The 23,792-nt window shown below is 39.1% G+C and overlaps 1 protein-coding gene across 2 annotated transcripts in view; it reads right to left on the reverse strand.

The window, feature by feature from the left end:
- Window positions 1-1,428: 1,428 nt before the first annotated feature.
- Window positions 1,429-23,792, reverse strand: part of LOC306871499 (SET-binding protein-like) — a 58,259-nt gene continuing 35,895 nt past the window's right edge. For both annotated transcript variants that reach the window (XM_079419488.1, XM_079419489.1), the window contains 2 exons: window positions 12,428-15,758; window positions 1,429-5,352 (listed from right to left, as the gene is read on the reverse strand). In XM_079419488.1, the coding sequence (XP_079275614.1) occupies window positions 4,835-5,352; window positions 12,428-15,758 (3,849 nt within the window). In that variant the 3' untranslated portion in view covers window positions 1,429-4,834. The remainder of the gene's footprint in view (window positions 5,353-12,427; window positions 15,759-23,792) is intronic.

Below are 23,792 nucleotides of genomic sequence, written 5' to 3' on the forward strand. Positions count from 1 at the left end.
AGTAGTGTACATTTTATTCTAGCTGACATTTTACAGCATGTGAACGGTCCATGTCAAGATGCTGACAGCAAGCAGATCCAGTGAAGTGCAGTTAGGGAATAGCAGATGACATTGGCTTGTTTATTTCTCTTTTATGTCAAGTCCTAACTCACATAATTTGGGGTAACATGGCTACGCTGTGAGCGACACATAGCAGTAGTGCCACAGATGAGTCACGACAACACGATTCACACAAACAGCCCTCGTTATCATCTGCACCCCATTACCTCTAATAGCCAGAGCCCCGTCATCTGTTTTCTATTTCAAAGCACAATTATGACTTTTCAACAGAAATTACAGTCTGAAATTTTCCGCACAACACATAATATTGACTAGATGTTGCGGCGTTGCAGACGCAGTACGCGTTCACCAGCCTGACTTCAGACATTTTATTCAAGCCAAGTGGAGCACTGGAATATTTGGGCAGTTCACCCAGCTGCCATGGCAACAGGAATTTTACAGAGGCACAGGCCTATGGTTAGATGCTTTTCACTTCGCCTTCACCAACCAACGGCTGGGATTTGGGCCAATCCGTTTATCTCTACTATGCAGTGCTGTAATAATGCAGTGAGAGGGACTGTATGAGGTGTAGAGCTTGAGCGGGGATTCCCTGTCCTAAACTGCACACTGACACCAATTACAGGTACAGAAGACAACTCTGCAAACGTGTGCAAATATTGACGTTCTGCATTTTTAATACGCCGTTCGTTCAATTTTAAATGTAAATTTGCAGTTCAGCAGTAAGAAAAGGAACATATACAGATGAAAACGAGGACTTTTAGAAATCACAATTGATTTACCATACAATAGATTGACTTTAAGATTTGATTTTATTTGGTCTAGTTTTTTTAAAAGGAAGATGCTCACCGAGGCTGCATTTATTTGATAAAAAATGATAAAATATAAAAATTTGAAATAACTATATTCTATTTGAATATATTTTAAAATGTAATTTATTTTTGCGATGGCAAAGCTGAATTTTCGACAGTCTTCAGTGTCACATGATCCTTCAGAAATAATTCTAATATGCTGATTTGCTACTTGAACAGTTCTATATTGAAAACATTTGAGCTGCTTAATATTTATGTGGAAGCGGTGCATTTTTAAGTTTTATTTGTAGTGCTTTCAAACAATTAATCACACCCTAAATAAACGTTTTTTTTTGTTTACATAAGTGTATGCACTGTGTATATTTATTATGTATATATAAATACACACACATACAGTATAATATTTTGAAAATATTTACATATTCACATGTATATATTTATGTTCATATCATTTGTATTATATCTAAATTTATCTAATATTTAAAAAAAATTCTTAAATGTATACATGCATGCGTGTATTTATATATACATAATAAATATAGACAGTACAGACACACATGTAAACAAAAACTTTTATTTCAGATGAGACACGATTAATCGTTTGACAGCACTACTTATTTGATAAAGTTTGATGAATTTCAAAAAGCATTTATTCGAAATATTAAAGAGTTTCACATTGTTACAAAAAATTGTCACTTCTGATCAGTTGAATGCATCAGTGCTAAAAATAAGTATTTCTTTCTTTCATTCATTCAAAAAAAAAAAACTCACTGGCCCCAACTTTTGAATGACTGTGTTAAATATTCTAAAATATAAAAAAGTTTGCTCAGTGTCACTAGAATATCAACAACTATGCAAAAAAGGCAAAGAGTTGAGCTCTCGATAAATTCATTTATTATTTTTTTGCACAATGAATGACATGAACAAGATCGACTGTATTTTAAGTGCTCAGTACTGCTCACCGGAGATGGCTGCACAAATGAGCTTTACAGTAAGAAAAAGAAGAAATAAAAAAAATAAAACTACAAGATCATGAACGGCAAACATGACCAAACACATGCAAGCTTATATGTATGTACATATGTACAGGCTAGTACTTGTATTTATAAACATGTCTGTATACAGTTACACAAAACATGAATGCGTATACATACATTCTATGTACAATGCATATGTTTGTGTATATCAGTATTTATTCTTTTCTATATACGTCCATTATTTGCTGTTTTTAATATCCATACAATGTACAAAATGCTTTATGAATTTAAAATCCATTACAAAAAAACATATCAAACAATGTATAAGATCTTATTCAAATCGAAATTCAATACTTCTTCAAAATTTGTATGCATACAATCAAATAGAGCATGCAGATACAGAAATCAAACTGGTCGTAACACCATATGTATGAATTTAGAGAGCGATAAGAGCATTTGTTGTGTCCTTGTTAGGAATATTACTTTCGATTAACACTTCACTTGTATTATAACTTCATTAATAGCAATACAAACTAAAATACGACACTACGTTTGAGTGGATGACATTCTCTTGGTGACCTCGGTAATGTTTACTCGACACAAAGTCGCTTAGGAGCAGGAACATAAAAAAATACACGGAACTTCACAAGGCACCACTTATCAGCTGGTGGAGAAAATATATCTGGCATTTAAAAATCATAGAAGCCGAGCAAATTTGAGCTGCCAGGCCTTGTTACCAAAGCCATGTTTGACTAACCTATTTCGGAAAACTGCTACGGTGTACATTTTGTTTGAAAACATAGCTTTCGGTGCTTAAAGCACTAATAAAAGGTCAACATTTTTGGCAATGTTCGCAGGTGTTTAGCGCAAATGAACGCATCCTACAAAAGGTCCAGTACAACTGGCTGAGGCAAATAGCTGCCGGCATATATTGTTTCTTTTAGCTTCAATGGACTGCGAGTTATCACGAGGACAGTATGCTTCATGGCATCTTCAGCCACTCTATGCGTCCTGCTTTGGACAACTGGGAGTGCAACATATTGACATGATTCTTAGGCATGATTCACGCAGCTATACAGCAAAATACAGACGGTAGACTAATTACAGGGGACTACAACTTGTCGAAATGAACATTTGATTAAGGCTGCACTGCTTAGAGGCCGATTCCCCCCCCAGACAATTGCAAAAGAAATGATAGTCAGTTTTAGCACTGTTCAGACTTCAGTAAGACCACTTCATTTAACAGAAAGCTTACAAAGCAGTCGATGCTAGAAAGTTATGCGTCAGTGGATTCACAGCAACAACCTGATGCATAGTAAATAAGCATGTATTCATGTCAAAAACCCTGCGTGGGTTTGGTTAGGGAGATATTTCGAGCGTCTTCAGGTGCACTAGATGTGGTGTCTGGTCACTGAACTGTATATGTGTGTATATAAATGGATTTATATAGTTCAAATGAAGCCGGTTATACTGTAGAAGGTGGCCCGAAATGATAAACACATTACAACCAGGGCAGCTAATTATATGTATGTACATTCTAGACTGATATCTTGCCATTATGTGTTCTAGTACCTGAACATGTTATGGATTTATAGACAAACATAAGGCACATATATGAAAAAACTAACACGTGGAAAGCTATTCAAATTAAGATCACATTCAAATCTATCCTGATTCCAAATCTTGAATCTAAAACAGCGTAGGACATGTGTCTGATTAGTTTGTGATGTCCTATGCTCAGGACGATCACCTAAATAGTCTTCAGCGTACATTCAGGTTTATTTTTCCAATCCAAACGACAGACTAATCGACAAATAAGCACACCACCACACCATTCATAGTAATATACACGAGCAGCTAAACTGAAACCCATCTATTCTATGATACACGACTACACTGAAACTTTGGTCATGTGGATATCTAATACTGACAGGTATTATAGACATACTATTATTGTTTTGTTAACAAGAGCAGGCACATTCTCGAAAGAGACTCTGGAGAAGGCGATTTGAATAAAACCTTGATTTCCAGTCGGATCATGAAAATATTGTCCAGATGCTCACTATTATTTAAAGCGAAAAAACCAACTCTGACACTGTGTACAACTTCAGCCCACTCAAACTTGTTCCTACTAAGAAGAAAGAAAAGAAATAAGTGCTTTGTTGGTTTTAAATGCAACCGTAGCATTTTTCATTGACTACTGGGATGTGTTTTGATGTCCTGTGTCTTCAACAAGCCTTCGATCTGCAGTGATTCCACTTCGTTAAGATTACACGACTAAATAGGTTTTATTTTTCCATTTGAACAAGCTTTCTACTTCTATTTGGTTAAAAACAGAACAAAAAAAAACATTTCAAACTTTATATGGTTTTTGATTTGATATGCTGACATTATAGGTTGATCTAAAATACTTTGAATTTGAAATGTTAGTAGAATATGTTTTCTATGTACAGTGAACTGATCATCAAAACATCACTGAAAACCATCAAAACATCACTGAAAAGGGTTTCATCCAAAAGTATTGCCATTAGTTCATGCCTGAAACACACCTGAGCGCAGGCAAGCCTATGTAAGCATGTGTGTTAGCAGTGAGTTACCGGTGACCTGTTGTTTGAAATCAACCTTTGCCAGAAGATCTGTGCTTTGTGCTTGAGTGAAACGAAAAACGAGAAAGAAAAAAGTGCACAGGACTGTCATTGAAGTTCATTTACATGTGCTGGTAGATTATGGCTAAAGCCATAGTTTCAACGTCCTCATGGTAATGGGCTTTGGGAGAGTAAAAGTTCAGTTTGTCTCCTTGAGACCAATAAAAAAGTATGTGATAGAATCGTACAAACCGAAAGCGGAGCTTTAAGATCACAACCGTGATCCAAATTCTCAGCGAATGCCCATTAAAATGTGTCAGTAGAAATCAGATCAAAATAAAAAATAAAAATATAAAAAAACCGATACAAGGACCCAAGCACAAGGCTAACTCACAGTGCACCGTCATGAATTCTCTAATGTGAGGTGAGAGTAGCTTCCTCTCTTGTTCCCTCTTCCTTTGCGGTTTGGCCGCTCGATTTGGAGCTCTGGCTGAACTTTGTGCCAGTGCTTGCCTCCTTGCGTGGATTGCATGTTGGATTGGGATCTGGCCATGTGTACCACTGACTCGATGGCGTCTGTGATGGAGTCGTGATTGGAGAACTCAAGTTGAGCAGGAACCAGACCGGTGTGAAGATTCTTCTTCCCAGGAAGATTCACGCACTTTTCTAGAACTGGCATCTGACCCAGTAATCCCTCCTCGAGAGAAAGCGGCTGCTTCCTCGGCCTCCCTCTGCGTCTCTTTACCATGTTATTCCCTGTCTTGGCCTGCCTTTGAAGCCTCTTGACTTTCAAAATTTTGTTGACGTGATCCAGGTTCTTCTTGGTGGTGAGGATCTTGGAGAAGGCACACATTTTTCGCATGTCACACTGGATCTCTTCCACTTCTTTGTGCTTGTGCCTCCTCTTGTAGGGACTAGGATCTGGAGGGGAAAGGACAAAAGAAATCAATGAGAATGACAAGCTACACAGAAACACTTCTGCTTTAAACACAACAGTAGAACTAAACGACTGACTGTTTGGTTTCAATAACGGTCTTTGCTTCTGGAATGACAAAATAAAACACTTGAGTTGACCAGGTTTCCTGCACTCAGTATTCAGTGTATTCAGTGTCACAGCAACATCGCTAATACTGCACAAAATATACAGCACAGTTGTGAGTGACTCCCAAATAAATTGCTCTAATGAATGAGAACTACCTGCGAGATTTTAATCGGTAATTTGTTGTTTATTTGACAGTGAGTCCTTAAAGGGATAATTCATCCAAAAATGAAAATTCTGTCATAAATTACTCACCATCATGTCGTTCCGAACCTGCAAGACCTCCATTAATCTTTGGAACACAAATTAAGATATTTTTGATGAAATCCAAGAGCCTTCTGATCCTCCATAGACAGCAACACATAACAACAGCTTCATTGCAACATTTTAATGATGTCCTTACTGCCTTTCTGGGCCTTGAGCGTTTCAGTTGTTTTGCTGTCTATAGAGGGACAGAAAGTCTGGGATTTAATCAAAAATATGAAGATGAACAAAGGTCTTACGGGTTTGTAACAACATGAGGGTGAGTAATTAATAAAATCATTTTCATTTTTGGGTAAACTATCCCTTTAAGGCCAATATTTGGACTGCATTAATACTAAAAAGTCATTAAAAAGTCCTTGTACAAAAACATTTGAAAAATAATTTATTACAATTATATCGTCATTTGGCAACAGAATTGCATTTCTTTGTCCCAAATATTTAGTCCCTAAAAGTACTAAAAGAATCATTAACAGAACTATTAAGGAACTGGAATCGTTAAAGAGGAATCAAAACTGGAATAATGAAATTCTTTATGGTTCCCATCCCTGGCTACAATGAGACACTGATTGTGAAAAATGTGCTAAGCCAGTCTGGTAAACATTTGGCCAGTCGTTTGTTATAATATAATTGATTTGCACATCATCTCGCTAGCTGAAGCAGTGATATTTCTAAAGTAAACTCAAGACCCCAGAGTGAGTCATGACGTATGAAGCCAGACCGAGAGAGACTAACTTTCTTCTGTGCTTAACGATGTGACAATCCAATGTGTCAACACTCTAATTTGTATTAACTGGTGTATAAATATTCCTGTATATACAAATCTGATAGCAATTGATACAGTCAAGCTTGTTGAGTCATGCCGTTTATCATTATCGGCTGTCAGTCAAACAGAGCGAAGCGTTAATAAGCGAACACGTGAAAAATGCCCCACGAGAGGAGAAGCATGTGAAACAACAGCTCACTTAACACTTGACATGTGGATAACTGCATCTATGCACATAATAAGGAAACATCAGGAACCTCCCACTTATCAGTCTATCAGTGAATGTAGTCGGTGCTCGCATTCACAATGAATAGATGCGTCTGTAAATGTGAGTAATAAACTATGAGGCCTCAGATACATTTGTGATTAATTTACTGCCTCTACACTTCACATTGGAGCTTTGGAAGGAAGCCCAGACCAGAGGAAATGCTGGGTTTCTGGCAGCCTCGTTTGAAATGAGTTCAGACAGCCTAAAGCTGCCTAAAATGTGTGTTCCACATCTAAGATCTCTCCTGCACTCTTTTCATATCTCTGGAGAGGTCTCTTTTTCTCTTTTCTTGTTGATTGCCACTCCATCTGGTAGGTTTCCATGAAAACAAACAAGAGCTGTAATTGTGGAAGATGTTCGAGATCAGGGGCGTTCTATGCATTTCCAGGTTTCTCTTAAGACTGTCTTAAGAGTGCACCTGTGCAAACCCAAAAACAGGATATGCGCCATAATAATTCATAATCCATCATCAAATCTCTTATTTAGCATTTAAGAGCATCGTTAAATCAAACAGCAACCACACCTTCTAAACAATGCATTTCAGTTTAAGCAATGAATATTATTCAATTGAAGCACACCAGGGCTATTTTGGATGCAAGTTAAAACAAAACAAACAAAAAATGTGTGCATGGGTCACTAACCAGCTGTGCATGGGCTCCTTGAGCCCATTTGGTTTCAATAAAGTAAAATGTGTGTCTGACTAAACATGAGCTCTTCCCTCTCTGGCCTCAGTTTATCACTGGGAAACTTGCAGAGTCTTCCCAAGTGCCAACAAATCATTGGACAGAGACATTCATTTTCAAAGGGAGTGTCACAACTCATTTATTCCCTGAAATCTCTACCTGCATCCTGTGCACAATGTTTTCATTAGAGGCAGCAATTTATGGACTTGCCTCACTGCTGTCCCCACAGCTCCGCTCTACACGGTAGTGGAGGCCTACTTCCTGTTGCCATGGCAACCGAATTCCACAGTTCAAAGGTAAGAGATTTACAAAAAAATACAGTGGTGTAAGATCACATTTTTTGCCCCTGCAAATTCTCTAGTCGACTTTCAAGGCAAGCTACTCATTTAATACATGAAATCTATGTTAAGCAAATGTGGGAGCAGACCTGCCTGAAAACCCATCATCCAGAGGGGGATGTTTCTAATGAAGATGTTTATTTAGCATTTTGCATCACCTTATTCTTTGTGGAATGTACCTATGAGAACCCAGACACAATTAATTGCTAAAATTAAAATCATGTGTGTTCAATCTATCCATCTATCTATCTATCTATCTATCTATCTATCTATCTATATACACCATACATGTTACATTGATTGTTTTGTAGCTTTGATTGGGACATAGTAAAGTTAGGCAACATGATATAATGCTTTTATGGAAAAACATCTGCTCCGAACTAGATACTCCCATCATAATGATTAATAGCCTTATTATAAAAAAGGTGCTGTCATCATGCCGTGAATCTGTAGCAAATAGAACTAATTAATCGTAAATGAGATGTGACCTTAAATGCAAATTTGAGCATATAAAACCCCAATTTTGCTGCAATTTACTGCATGCTAGCTACAGTGCCACTGGCAAAAAATGTGACTGCCATAAAAAAGCAATTCTGTCAAAACATGCTTATCTAAATCTGTTCTTTGAAATCAACACAGATGTACACTTAGGTGGGATGTATGTCATATTTCTCTGTTTAAGTACAACAAACTAGCTCTTTGAAGCATCGAGTTAATTCATGGAGGTGGGTGGTAGCAGGCAGAATGTGAGTCATCCTCATAGTTCCCCTAGGGGAGTGAAAATGTAATCTAACTGTGCCTAGGGCTTGCAATTCCCCTTCAGTGGAGTAGACTGGATTCATTAAACCTCTGGCTTCTCTCCAGCTCTTTTAACAAGAGGCAAGGTTTTTTTATTGCATGTCTGTAGAATATAAATCAAAACGTGTGAATAATATATCTCAGGAAAAAAACCATTGGCAGGCAGGCAGGCAGGGGTGAAAAGGGAGGAAAGAGAAATTTGTGAATTATAGTTGTCTCCATCCATGCATTACACTTTGCTTGCCAGATGTACTGAGAACAGCATACAAAGTGTTCAGAAAGCACATATGTACTTAAAAGCAGAACATAATTTAATTTGTATCAAATTAATCACTGTGCGGTAACAAAAGAATAAGTGAATCAATGTCTTGTATTGATCTTGCATTTGTATTTTTATATATATATATATATATATATATATATATATATATATATATATATATATATATATATATATATACATACATAAGGGGTGTGCTCAAAATATCGATTCTTAGATGCATACCGATATAATAAAAAAAGATACAGTATCGATATTCTAGCCTTTAGTATCGATACTCCGCCCAGCCATTAGGGGGCGCAGCGGCGCCCGCGAGTTTCAAAAAAACTCATGGAAAATGTTAAAGCAAGATGTAGCATTTAAAGGTGCCATAGAATGAAAAACTGTCTTTACCCTGGCATATTTAAATAATAACAGTTCTGTACATGGAAATGACATACAGTGAGCCTCAAACACCATAGTTTTCTCCTTCATATGTAAATCTCGTGATTAAAAAAGACCACTGAAAAACAGGCGAATCAGAACATAACACCGACTGTGACGCAACAGTCAGGATCACTACGCCCCCAACATTTGCATAAACCCGCCCTTGTTCTAAGCCGGCCGAACCATCAGAAGCTCTGCAGGTATTGTAAATATACAAGCGCGGACAACAGCGAAAATAACAAAATAAATGTTATGTTCCAGGCCGTGCAGGGGGTGTGAAGTGCAGGGATGGGTTGGTGTCTGTATTCAGAAAGGCACAGAAAGCAAATAACGCGAGCCACTAAAGGGACATGGTTAGCTCCTTGCTAGCGGTAGCCTGTTACAGTACATACGATTTCACTCTCAGTAAGGAGAGATGAGGATGATGGCGAATGACTTACAGATCCTGAGCACCACTGACAAGCATCTGATCTTGTGAAATGTGTGGTAAGTACTGTTGCTCCATAATGTAAACATAGTTTGTGTGATCGCGTCTCTTGAAAGTGAACTATAACGCGATCGATGGATCGTTCAAAAGCAGTTTCAATGCCTCGCATATTAATAACGGCTCCCTGATGCCCGCGTTTTATAATACAGTATAATTACCCGACGATATAACTGCGAGAAAGTATTTAAATATATATTTTCCTCCCTGTGCTTCCTTCTTGCTGATGAGCCGTACTGTGAAACAGCCAATCAGAGCAGAGCTCATTATTATTCATGACCCTGCCAAATAAGCCAATAACAGACCGTTTCATTCTAGGGAGAAATCCTAGGGTTGTAAATGGACATGTAAAATCGTTTCTGGAGATTTTTTGCCCTTACCTAAGCCACATACCTTCTGTGTAGATATCAGAGAACAATTTAAAATACTGTATCAATGCATTCTATGGCACCTTTAAGTGATTTCATAGTGAAATATGTTATGGCAGTACATGGTGTCACAAAAAAGAATTATAAGAAGATTTAATAAGAAGTTTTTTGTGCTTGTGTGAGCTCAGACTGTACCCTTGGAAAGTTAAATGTTGACTTGTGGTAATTTCCAGATTAATACAATTTGTGTACAATTAATCAGAGCACTTAAAGTTGCAAATATTTAAGCAAAATGCACTTTGTTATAATGCACTTTTGTCTTCATTAAATTGAAGAAAAATGCAGAGTTCTGTTTGTTGAGTAAATGTGTTCAGCATTAACTAATTGGCTCTGGCCCATGTATTTTTATTGAATCGTATCGAATCGTGTCACATTGTATCAAATCGTATCGAGACAACTCTGTATCGAGGTACGTATCGAATCGTGACCTGTGTATCGAGGTATGTATCGTATCGCCAGGTTCTCCAAGGTATACAGCCCTAATATACATATACATATATATATATACATACATATACACATATATATATACACATATACATATACACATATACATATATATATATATATATATATATATGTACAGTTGTGGTCAGAATTATTGGAACCCTTGGTAAATATGATCAAAGAAGACTGTGAAAATTAACCTGCTTTGTTAATCCTTTTGATCTTTTATTTAAAAAATTCACAAAAAGCTAACCTTTCATTGGATAATAAGAATTTAAAATGGGGGGAAATATCATTATGAAATAAATGTTTTTCTCAAACACACGTTGGACACAATTATTGGCACCCCTAGAAATTCTTAAGAGTAAAATATCTCTGAAGTATACTCCCATTCATATTCACAATTTTGAGCACTCTAGGGTGATAATGAACATGAAATTATCCAGCCATGGCTTCCTGTTTCACAGAAATATAAACAGGAGGGAAAACAAAGCCCAAATTCCCTTAATCATCCATCACAATGAGAAAAAACAAAGAATATATTTCTGATGTGCAGCAAAAGAAAATTGAGCTTCACAAATTAGTGAAGTGGCTTTAAGAAAAGAGATAGAGCAGTGAAAATCCCCATTTCCACCATCAGGGCAATAATTAAGAATTTCCAATCAACAGAAAATGTAATGAAACTGCCTGGAAGAGGACGTGTGTCTATATCGTCCTAATGCACGGTGAGAAGGAGAGTTTGAGTGGCTAAAGACTCTTCAAGGATCACAGCTGGAGAATTGCAGAAAATAGTTGAGTCTCGGGGTCAGAAAACCTTAAAAAAAATTGTCAAACAGCCCCTACATCACCACATGTTGTTTGGGAGGATTTCAAGAAAAATTCTCCTCACTCATCCAAAAACAATCTCCAGCATATTCAGTTATCAGACAGGACTGGCACTTCAAATGGGACTGGCTTCTATGGTCAGATGAAACTAAAAAAATGAGCTTTTTAGCAGCAAACACTCAAGATGGGTTTGGTGAACACAGGGATAAAAAGTACCCCATGTGTACAATGAAATATACTGCTGTATTTGTGATGTTGTGGGCCTATATTTCTGCTGGAGGTCCTGGACATCTTGTTCAGACACATGGCATCATGGATTCTATCAAATACCAACAGATAAAAAATCAATAAGTGACTGATTCTATTAGAAATCTTATAATGGGCCATGTTTGGATCTTCCAACCGTACAATAATCCAAACACAAACCTCAAAAACAACACAAAAATGGGTCACTGAGCACAAAACCAAGCTTCTGCTGGCCATTCCAGTCCTCTGACCTGAACCCTGTAGAAAATGAGTGAGGTGAACTGAAGAGAAGAAGCACCGTCATGGAGCTGTGAATCTAAAGGATCTGGAGTGATTCTGGATGAAGGAATGGTCTCTGATCTCTTGTCAGGTGTTCTCTAACCTCATCAGGCATTATAGGAGAAGATTTAGAGCTGTTAAACTGACAAATGGAGGTTTCAAAAAGTATTGAATAAAAAGGTGCCAATAATTGTGTCCAACGTGTGTTTGAGAAAAACATTTATTTCATAATGATATTTCCCCCCATTTTAAATTCTTATTATCCAATGAAAGGTTAGCTTTTTGTGATTTTTTTTAAATAAAAGATCAAAAGGATTAACAAAGCAGGTTAATTTTCAGTCTTCTTTGATCATATTTACCAAGGGTTCCAATAATTCTGACCACAACTGTATGTATAATTGATTTTTGTTTGTTTGTTTGTTTTTTACCTGCTATAGCTCTGTTGGAGCACTGGTATATCTGCTCGGCCCTCTCTTCTCTGCCTCCTTGGAAAGATGCCATGCTTCCTTCTCTGTATGCTGCAAAATCATCCAAGCCATGCCTCCTGATGTGAACGCTAGAATCATCATCCCCCAAGTGCTGCCTCTTGAACAAGTCCAGCGACTGGTCCAGGCTGTCTCGCAGGCGCTCGTGCGGTTGTCTAGAGCAGATGTTCAGGAAGTTGTTCAGTGTCTCTCCTCGAATGCGTTTACAATGCTGAGAGTCAGATAAGGATAATGAGAGCGTGTCTACTTCAAAGCAGTTCCTGGAAGCTTTTGGTGAAGCATCTGTGCTTTGCTTGCCTCTTTGCTTGTCCTTCAGTTTGGACAGAGAGTTCTTCTCAAGTCTCTCGTTCAAGAGGTTCAGGAAGGCAGGGCTCTGGGTTCCACTGAAGAGCCCGCCGAGGTCCTCCCTCTGTGGGATGTACTGATCCTCTTTGTGTTTGTACTTGTGCTTGTGCTTGCGTTTGTGGAGACAGACACTTTCCATACAGCTGCTTGAAGGGTGATGGGAGTCAGTCATTCTAGATGAAGGCATCTCATGTGGCATATTCTTCGCTCGATGTCTGCTAGGAGCAGCGAGACTAGAGGACACACCAGGGTAGAACTTTGGTGGAGGAACTGGTGGCCTCATGAGAGGAGAGGCTGAAGGTCCAAGTGCGTGAGATAAGTACAAGGGTGAAGAGTACTGACCGTAATAGCCCATGTTTACCATACTAGTGGCAAGAGGCATGGATGTGTAAGGCATCGCGTAGGGTGCATAGTAATTGCCACCAGGCACTGGGCAGCCAAACCCTTGAATAAAAGGCATCTTTGATATTGGCTCGTTTGACTTGGCTGGCCGACCACGCCTCCTTTTTGACTTATCGGAGCTCCTGCGAAGATAGTGCACAGGGTCGTAGGGATAGTAATGCATAGGATAGCATTGGTCAAAGTTGAGACGGAATATGCTGGGATAGGAATTTTCATGGTAGAACTTGAAGCTGCGGTGGGCGATTCGGAAGACCTGGAATTTGCTAACCAGCTCCTCCAGGTCAGCCATAAACTGCAGGTCATCCCGGCTCTGGAGGGCCTTGCGTTTCCTCCGATGTTTCTGCTTCTTCAGGCTCTCCTGAGCGAAGAAATTTTCCACAACTACTCCAGTCACGTGCTTCTGGTAGTGCCCCCTCGCTGCTTTGCTCTTTGCTTCTAAAACAGCGGTCTCAGCGGCATCAAAACTGCAAAGATCAAATGAGTATCTCCGGCGAGATGCCGGGCCTTTCTCAGTCTGGTCGGATGTGCTGTTGTTGTCGGTGCCAATTCCACTATCGCTAGGGATTGTCTCTTCACTGTGAGACTCGCTAACTGGAGATAGGGTGACTTCTTTGATGGAAGCCACTTCAGACAGGTGGGATGGTGAGTTGGCCATTAGTCTCGGGGGAGACAACTTCCAGTTACTACTAAGCAAGCCCTTATGCATTTTCGTGGGCAATGCACTGATAGGCTGTAGATTTGGCATTGTCTTCAGGTCATGCTGGCTGGTATCCATGGTGGCAGGGTGAGCCATCCCACCTGCTGCAGAGTGAGAAGAAAAAGAATGCATGACCCTGGGAGAAGGCATTCCGGTTGTGGATGATGTATTAGAAGGCACTAGAGGGTTCTCAAATGGACTGGAAATAGGCCACGGGTGCTTATCACTGGCTTTGTGCTCATTTTGCTGGGTATGAAGATCGATTCTGGGCTTCCTTCCCCGCTTTTTGCCTATGTAAATAGTCCCACGCTTGCTGACATTGATTTGCTTGCCAAAACGGGCCTCGATTGTCGATGCCACAGTCGACATGGCATTTGAAACCGGAACACTGGAGTTCAAGGCAAGATTGACAGGACTAGAAGTAGTCAAAAGCTCATTCAAAATGCTCTGCATCTTAACCAGTTTCATTTTCTTAGTTGCCGTCTTTTTAAGGACACCTTCTTGACCTGATTTCTTGAGTTTTAACTGCTGTGCAGGAGGAGATTTGTTGAAGGCCAACTGCACCAATTTCGACATATTATGCTTCTTTCTCCTTTTTGAAGTGCTGGATGAATCTTGGGCGATAGGGCTAACGGGGCTTGTTGCAGTTCCTTCATGAATTGTCTCCACAGTAAGTAACGGCTGTTTTTTGGGCCGGCCACGTTTCTTCTTGACTGGGGTAATGACTGTCAAACTGTTTGTGTTTGTGTAGAGTGGGCTGGATGGGGTAATGGGGAAGGCAGAGGGTGGCTCTTCAATGGACAGAGATTGATTCAAGTCTTTATGAGGAGAGGAGTTCTGAGACTTTAAATAAGACCACCTGTCCTTGACCTTTGATTGCCTACCCTCTGTTTGCTTGTCGGCATCAATCACTAATCTCTGTCTCCCAGCTGATGTTTTCCTCTGCCTCTTCTGAAACATCTCAACATCATCAGTCATCGTCTCAGCACTCTCTTCCTCACTCTCCTGTAAATTTACACCAAATTGTTTTGGTGCACTGAATTCTATTTTCTTTGTAAATTTATGTTTTGTGCTCCCTTGGTCAGTTTTATCAGTCTTCTCAGCTTGCTGTGTGGTTTGTGCATCAGATAACAAGTTGTTACCTACTTTTCTGTTTCTTCGCTTTTTACTTCTAGATTCATCTGCATGATGAATGCCACAGCTTGAGGTCTTATTATCATCATCTGGTCTATTGCTTGCTTTCTCAGCCTCCTCGGTCTCAAATTCACTTTTATCAGTGTTGTATGCTTGTTTCTCCTTAGCACTATCTTGGTTTTCAGTATCTCCGTCCATCTTTTTGGCCCACTGAAGGCCTAAACTATGTGTGGTCTTTATTGGGTCTTTTCTTCCATATTTACGTTTGATGTTCCCAAAAACTTGCTCAGTGACTTCCTGCAAACCTCTGTCTTTACTAAAAGAGAACAGACTAGAGTCAGCTGGGGGACTCATTACTATATCAACAGGAGATGATGCTAGCGAGTCAATGCTTGGGGAAGACATGGCAGAAGCAAAGAGACTTCCAGATGAACTGTCTGTGACCTTTTTAACTTGGGATTTTGAGAATGGGGTGTTGGGTTCTGACAAAGGGCTCTTGTTGGTGCACGCTGATTCTCGTTTTGATTCTGGTTCTGTCCTGTGTTGTTCTTGGGATGCTGCATCTTCAACAGTATCCAACGGCTTTGTCCAGTCAAGGTGGAGAATGTCACTGCTTTTAGACTCATGCTTTGGTTTCGCATTATCCATCATCACATTGTCAGTTTTATCCACAAGTTTATAATGCCTCTCGTAGGTCTGAAAATGAAAGACAAAAGAAAGAATTTAGAAAATATAACAACATTATGGTCAACATTATATAAGCATTCAAATGCTCTTCATATTCTTACACTAGGTAACTTTACAGAGAAACATTCACACCCCATATAAAAAAACTTTAACTAGGAACCTACAAGTTGTTACTGATAACAACTACTGTTTTGCTGCCAAGTTCTCAGCTTGTGGGCCACACCTACTGAAAGCATATAATACTGTGCACTATTGTGCAAGCCTTTGAGACTTGTGGTTTGGTCTGTTAGAAATAACGTATTGCAAGATCAGCACTTGATACTAGGATATGTTCTGTAAAGCCATCCTGTTTTCAAAGCCAACAGCGACAGGCGGTAATGAAGTTTAACCACAGTTTTGTTTTTCAGCAGGTCAACTTCCATTTCAGAGCTCTGCAGCTGAGGCTAAGACAGTCTATGCTGCGGTTTCAGATTAGTTTACATCTGGGGTCCCAGTGTTTTCAACATGCTCACAACAGGAAAGAGACAAAAAAGACCAAATGCAAAATGCACTTTTAGAAAACACTGCTTGTGCCTATATATGTTACGGCATTAAATTAAAGATGAAAAACAGAGAATAAAAAAACTGCTAAGAACCACTGTGCAAAGTGTCTTTAAATGTTTAAAGTTTAAAGAGCTTTAAAAGAAAGTTGTAGGAATAAGTTGCTACTTTGGCAGTGGCACTCGCACATCTGATTACATCAGTAGAAGATAATTTAGTCTCCTGGAGTGTGGTTTGTTTGAGTCAGAGCACAGCCAATGAAAGGATTTCTTACATAAACCAAAGAAATGCATGGAAAGACAAATGTGGGAAAAGAGTTTAGAAGAGTTTATGTAAGTGCCCTTGAAAGATGACATTCTGGAGTGATGAAAGACCTGTCTCCAAACAACAGTGAAAGTGAGATGAACTGAGCCGAACAAAATATAACAGATAAAAAGCAGATTACACTTATGATGGCATGTCTTGCTTGATGTAAAATTTTAGTCACTTTAGGTATGATTAAATAATGACTTAACTGATGATTGAAAATCTTGTAAACAAAAAACAACTATATTTTGGCTGGCACTTGTCCTTTTAACACTTGCCACCACAGTGCAAGGGTGTTGTGGGTCACTTTCAGGACAATCCTTAATGGTTTCTAAGGTGTTCTAATGTGCTAATACATGTTAGCTAGTACATGTGCTCTGACCTATTGAGCCTGGCAATGGGAACTCAAACCTGGCTTGTAACATTTCCCAATTCTGTTTCTCTCTCATCACCCCCTAATTTTCCTGTTCTCCAGTGTTTTATGAATAGTAGTGCCAAACATGCAGGGAAAAAACTAAAAAAGCAGAGATTTATCTGGCAGAAGGAGAACTGTAGTCTTGTTGTCCTTTTAATTTATTGCTCTTAAAACCAATTTGAGAACCACAGGAGCTACCTTTGACAGGTTAAATGACAAAAGACAATTATGCAGTCCATTGGCAAACCTTATAATGGTGACCTGCCAACCTCTCACACTATTTGGAAGCGCTTTTTTTGTTCCTTCTCTAATCAGCCAAGAGTAATGCATCACTTAAGTCCTCAACGGCTCTTGAAAGAGCCAGGCAGGCAAGACTTTTATCTGCCGTGCACAGCCCTCACCTAAGATTTCCCAGCGTGCTACGGGAAGACTCGCATGTGTGCGAGTGTGTTTCAGGAGTCATCCCTCAGCCTAATCCTCTCCAATATCATTCAATCAGTAGTTTTTAATTAAAGGGAAGCAGACATTAATGAGGGATCGCTCCTCTGCCAACCTTGTCCTTTTTATTTCCCCCATCTGTGAGAAACTGCATCACCTTTCAGATTCCTAATCCTGTAATCCTATGAGGAATTTGCGGTCTCCCCCAGCCCACAGGATACAGTCTCCGCTGTTGAATGCCAAGTCTCCTGGCCGCCCTTTCATTTGTCTAAATGGCATTATATTCCCCCCGTCTCCAAAACAATATCTGAGGGATATGGCGTAACCTCTGCATTGAGGATGTCAAAGCTATTCTACAAACTCACTGGAAAACTCGATATCAGTTTAAGAGAGCGATAAGAAAGAGCTTTCTCAAAACCAGGAACTGTCATCTTTATCGTTTGCCTGTCATATTCCATTCCTTTCACCAGAATAATTTTGTAATCTGACTTGAACGAGACATGTAAATAGAGTTCCCTTTTAAATAACAAGTGACAAATATACAATTAAACAATTAAAATCAGAAAATGAAAGAAATGAAACTAGAGACCTTGTTCAGCAGTTTCAGCATGTTAGAAATATGCCATTGCTTGGTGCAAATACACCACCGAATATTGTGTCAATGTGTTGAAAGTGAGTCCCTCACCAGATAATAAAAATCTCTGCAGTCATAAATGACTTATGAGCCCTCTAATGAGCACTTCCTATCTGTTGTAAACAGAGGAGCAGTTCTGGCAGGGCCACTGGGCAGTCTGGCGCAGTAGGCACCAAATCCTGGCGGACACCATTGCACTCAAAGCCCAGAACTGCAGGAGACGAGTCAGTCTCAGACCAGATAAACAGACAGGGAGAAGGCAGCCGAGATTACAGAGTCCCTTGCATGATAATAAGCTAGGTTTGGCATCCTGACGGTGCCCTCGATACCCCCTCTCTCCCCTGTCCATTTTTTGCTAGCTCTTGTTGTTCTCTTCATTTCCCCCCACTCCATCACTGCTATGGTAATTGGCCAGCCAAAACCTCATTGGCCTCTTGTGTGTTTGGTAACCATGGGACACTGTGAGTCAGAGCCACCGAAAATAGACAGAAATGCAGCAGGCCAAATATGCAACTTTGCCCGACTGATACCCGGCCAAACTCGCTCTACCCTCCACTAAATCCTGCCTGTCCTGGTTCAAGAGCTCACTGTTTGCCTTTCAGACTGACAGATGAGCAGTCCACGAGTCTGATGCTGGATCAACACAGCTTGGCGTGATTCTGGAAGTTCGGACACTTCCAAACATTGACAAACGATGCAATAACACTTGAGCAGCTTGTAGAAGCAGAGCCGCTACACAAATTGCAACCAGCACAGCACAAATGCAATATTGTGAGGGGTCATTTCTTCCGTTCACCTCATCCCTGCAATCCCACAAGCTTTAATGGTTCGATTAACATGACAGCAGGTCAGCTTTATTTCCTGACCAAACAGCAGTGTGCTAGCCACAGGGCTAATTGGTCAAATTACAGTCTTTGTAACAGGTCTCAGTAACACTTTCTGAATTGGTTAGTGAAAGCCAGCTCTGACTTGTTAGACAGCCCTCATGCTGTGGTGGCCTTGGGTAATGTGACACCCGGTCGAGGACAACACACACCTGGATAGTGTGTCAATCACCTGATCTGGAAAATCTAGCTCTAGATGCAGGACTTGAGGCATCTTTAAATCCATCCTAGAACAGTCAAAATGTCCACTAGTTTGATTACTAAGTAGGAAAGTCAATAGCGTAATCCTGTGTGGACATGTCTGAGAAGCCTAGATATTAAAACCGTATTTGACTGCTTAACACAAATCTAAAAGATTTAATAATGCTATCAGGAGTGCTTCAAAAAAAGCTTCATAATTGTAATGGTAGTTTTAATTAAGTCTCATGATATATCAACAGAACAAATATCAGTTTAAGATAACACACTTTATAAAAGCAGTTACAGTTGCTGCTTGTATAAAGTGCGCATGTGCTCATGACATACATGGATGATGTGACACACACCTGCAGTAATATGCAGATTAGAAACGATGGTGGGGAAGAAGGGTCCCACTTTATATTAGGTGGCCTTAACTACTATGTACTTGCATTTAAATTAATCATTTGATACAATGCACTTATTGTGTACATACATATTTTTACATTGTACTTCTATTTTTTAAAATACCTATATGTAGTTACATCTGTAATTAATTTCTGTAATTACATTTATAATTACACTGTTGACCCATCCCTCACACCTTAACCCACCCTTAAGCCTACCCATAACACCAAACCTGTCCCTAACCCGTATCCCACATCAATAGCAGGAAAAGTGTTTTACAATACAATATGACCACAATAAGTACATTGTACTTATTTTTTGATGCAAGTCCATAGTAGTTAAGGCCACCTAATATAAAGTATGACCGAAGAAAGCAATGCATTTCTGTGGTGAATTGCCATCACATTTCTATGGCGCTGAAAAAGCATGAAATACAACCATACAAAAGTGTTTTGCATTAGACGTAAATAAATTAAAACACCGACCAGTAACACACATACTTTTTTGGAGTCCATCATTTGTGCTGTGCAGTGGGGTATGTGAATAATGGCGGTAAAAAATAACCACAATTTTTATTGAATAATACAAATAATGGAAATTACATGTAAACTGGAGTGAAGAGCTTTGCTCGACATGTAAACATCATAATGCCATAACTCTGATTATTGGAAATAATCTTATTATAAGTGAGCATGTAAACGTAGTCAGTGATTACGTTTACATGAACATCAGTTATCTAATTATTTACCTTATTCTCAACAAGACAATATTACGATTAAGGTGTTTACATGAGTTGCTTTTACAGTATTTCTTTCATGTTCCCATTTTACATGTTGTAGAACAAAAGTCGATTAAATGGTACACGTCATTACATCCCCACGAGACGCCATCCGACGTCCCCTCCAGAATTTCACGTATAAACAGTTTGTCTTCGTTAAGATTCCATATTTGTAATTTTACGAAAGCTTCAAGTGCAGTTAATGATTTGTAATACTATACATGCAAACAGACGACAGCGTTGTTGAAGCCATGCTCTTTGGTTTGCCGTCAAACGGTTGACCACTGCCATGTGTGTATCCTGTCACAAAATGCAGAGAAAGGTCCTTCGTGACGGTAATAGTGTGATTAATGTGTGTACATGTCTATACTGCACTTTGATAATGCGACTAAAATAGGAATCCTCCACATATTTTAATTCGATTTGTGTTTACTTCGAGTATGACTTTAGCCAGATTAAGGTTATCAAAAATCTGTTTACTTGGTAGATTCTTAATCAGAGTATTTTATATATCCGGAATATTGTTGTCCATGTAAACGTTCTCAATGAGAAAAAAAAGTGCTTTTATTCAACGTTACACACTAGAGCAGGGGTCCTGGAGAGCTACCATCCTGCAGATTTCAGCTCCAACCCCAATCAAACACACCTGAACCAGCTAATCAAGGTGTTCTGATAATTATCCATTACCCATCATCAGAAAAGAAGTCTGAAAGAAAGAGCAAGTAATTTGATTTTGCATAAAGACTATCATCGTGTCTACACCAGATGACGAGTCGCACCACACTGCAACAGCTAAAGTCTGTCGTGTTGCATCACGCTGCTTACACATGTGTATGAAGACAGTTTTCCATGATTCATTAACAAACAGCTCAGGAACATGCATTCAAAAATAAATAGGCTCAATTATTTCATGTTAATTTTAAGGTCACATGGTACAGTTAAGATACAGCCAGAGCTTTGATACATTCATTTCACTGTGCATAATATTTGAAAACAAGTACATATTAGGCTCTACTGCTTTCAGAAAAATATGAAAATATAACGATTGCAATATTTAATTGAACTCACTTCTCGTTAGTAGGTGAGAAATGGTTTACGTTTAACTTTTGGTTCACGCCACCCTCACTCTCTGCTAATATATCAGAATTAGCATGACAATGAGCTATTTGACAAAAGAAACAATTAGCAGCCATTTCAATTTCGCACTCTCTCTGTCTAATGCTTTCAATGATGAATTAGATTGATTGGAGGAGAGGGTCAAACACAAACAAGCCCTTCTTTCTCATTGGCTACACTGCAGTACTCTCTCATCTCTTAATTTGGCTTTTAATATCATTAGCCTCCGTAATCACTGCAATTGGCTTTAAAGTTCCAGTCACGCTGTGTGTTTGTTGGTGTGGGGAATAATTAATTATGAGCAGTCCCACTAGGCCCTCTGAACTCATTCGCCCTGCTTGAACTGACTGATTAACAGACCGTAGGCAGCAACGGCAGAGCGCTCAATCTGCTGCTAACGTATAAGAGATAAAACTGCCAGCGTCGCCAGAGAGATAATAAAAGAAAGTATCCCGACCACCCTCCTCCCCGAGCGTGTCTATTGGTTGCCACGATAGCAACGATTGGTATTTTTCACTCGTCACAATATGTGCAAGCTCCCCCGTCTTCAAAGAAGACCCATCTGGATGATGGCTGTTCACAAGCAAAGAAGGAGACGAAAAGATGGGCCCATTCTGAGTCCCATTATGAAACGTCAACGGATACATAAAGCTGCGGCCTAAACAATGCATCTGGCACATACTAAATAGAGCGCCCAGTTTGTAGCTGAGGAGCTGCATGAAATATGTGAATGGATAATGAAACGTTCATAGGCTGAATAGAGGATAATAGGACGTAGCAGCATTCTGATGCCATCCTGCCATGAGCCAGATGCCAACAACTGAAGACGCTTAGATTCTAGAAACATCTGTCGTTTAATGGCTGCTTTCCCAGCCAATCCACTCTCAACAGCAGCTCAAGTGATAATAAGAAATCCATTGAGTGCTGCCTTATTGGTTCATGGCCATTGTGCAGAGAGGGGCAGTCACAATGACAGATAGACTCATAATATAAAAACATTTACCATTGGATATATTAAGTAGTGGAGTGTGCCGGCTCTAAAGGTCTCCGTCTTCTAATGTCTACAAAAATGTGTAGATTCACAGGTCCTACATGAATGCTGTACAGAAACTAGCAATTGAAGAAGTCAAAATATTAACAGACAGAAAGGGGTTTTTCGTCCTCTCTTAAAAAAAAGTGAGGCAACATGGCGAGCAGGACATCAGTAAAATGAAGTATCCTCCACCTGCACTAATGAGAGCAGTCAGCAGGGGTCATTAGCAGGAATCATACAGCTCCGTGACTAATGTCTTTCCACAGCTGCGTTCAGTCTGCAACTCTCCTCTTCAGGCTTTATGACTAACCTCCATATGTGGCATAAACAATGTTTGTTTACTGCTAGAGTTAAAGAAATGTGCTTCACAATAACAAGGCAAATTAATTGCACCTAAGCTTCAACGCTCAATGGTTTATACATCAAAATTTTAGACTTCCTTTAGTGCGAGTATTTAACTATGAAATGTGAGTGGCACTTGTCTGTACAAAACACTGTCAAAATGCTAAGGTGGAGCTGCGTGGTTGTTAACATTATACTAGGCAGGAGCTTGAGTGTTTTAGGAGACTTTTTCACTCATTTTTATGAAAGAAGTATCTTATGATCACCAAGCCTGCATTTATTTGATCAAAAATACAGTAAAACAATAATTTGTGAATTGTTATTAGAATTTCAAATAACTGAATTCTCTTTCAATATATTTTATATAATTTACTCCTGTGGTGGCAAAACTGAATTTTCAGCATCATTACTCAAGTCTTCAGTGTCACATGATCCTTCAGAAATCATTCTAATAGGCCGATTTGTGCTCAAGAAACCTTTATTATTATTATAATTATCATCATCATCAATGTTGAAAACAGTCGTGTGGCATAATATTTTTGTGGAAATGGTGATACTATTGTTTCCTGGTTTTTTTGTGTATAAGAAGTTCAAAAGAACAGCATTTATTTGAAATGGAAATCTCTTGTAAAATTATAAATGTCTGCATTTAATGCATCCTTACTAAAGTTTTAATTTCTTAAAAAAAAAATCCCAAACATGATCAATAGACAAATTAAACTCTGAAGTTTAATATTTAGGGTAAGGGTTTTGAAGACCTTCTAAACCAAAAAAGTATGAGCTGTAGTAAGTGCACTGTGACGTTACATTCTGATGTATTTCCGCATCATGTAGTTGACACACTTTGTGGCATATAGCCAGAGGTCATTATGTCATCACCCCAGTGCTTTCAGAAAATCAATCAGTCTCAGACTATTTACAATAGATCACTTCACTAAATCCCCTTATCCAGATGAAGAATTCCTCCATTTG

This window comes from Barbus barbus (assembly GCF_936440315.1).
Source record: "Barbus barbus genome assembly, chromosome: 6".
NCBI lineage: Eukaryota > Metazoa > Chordata > Actinopteri > Cypriniformes > Cyprinidae > Barbus > Barbus barbus.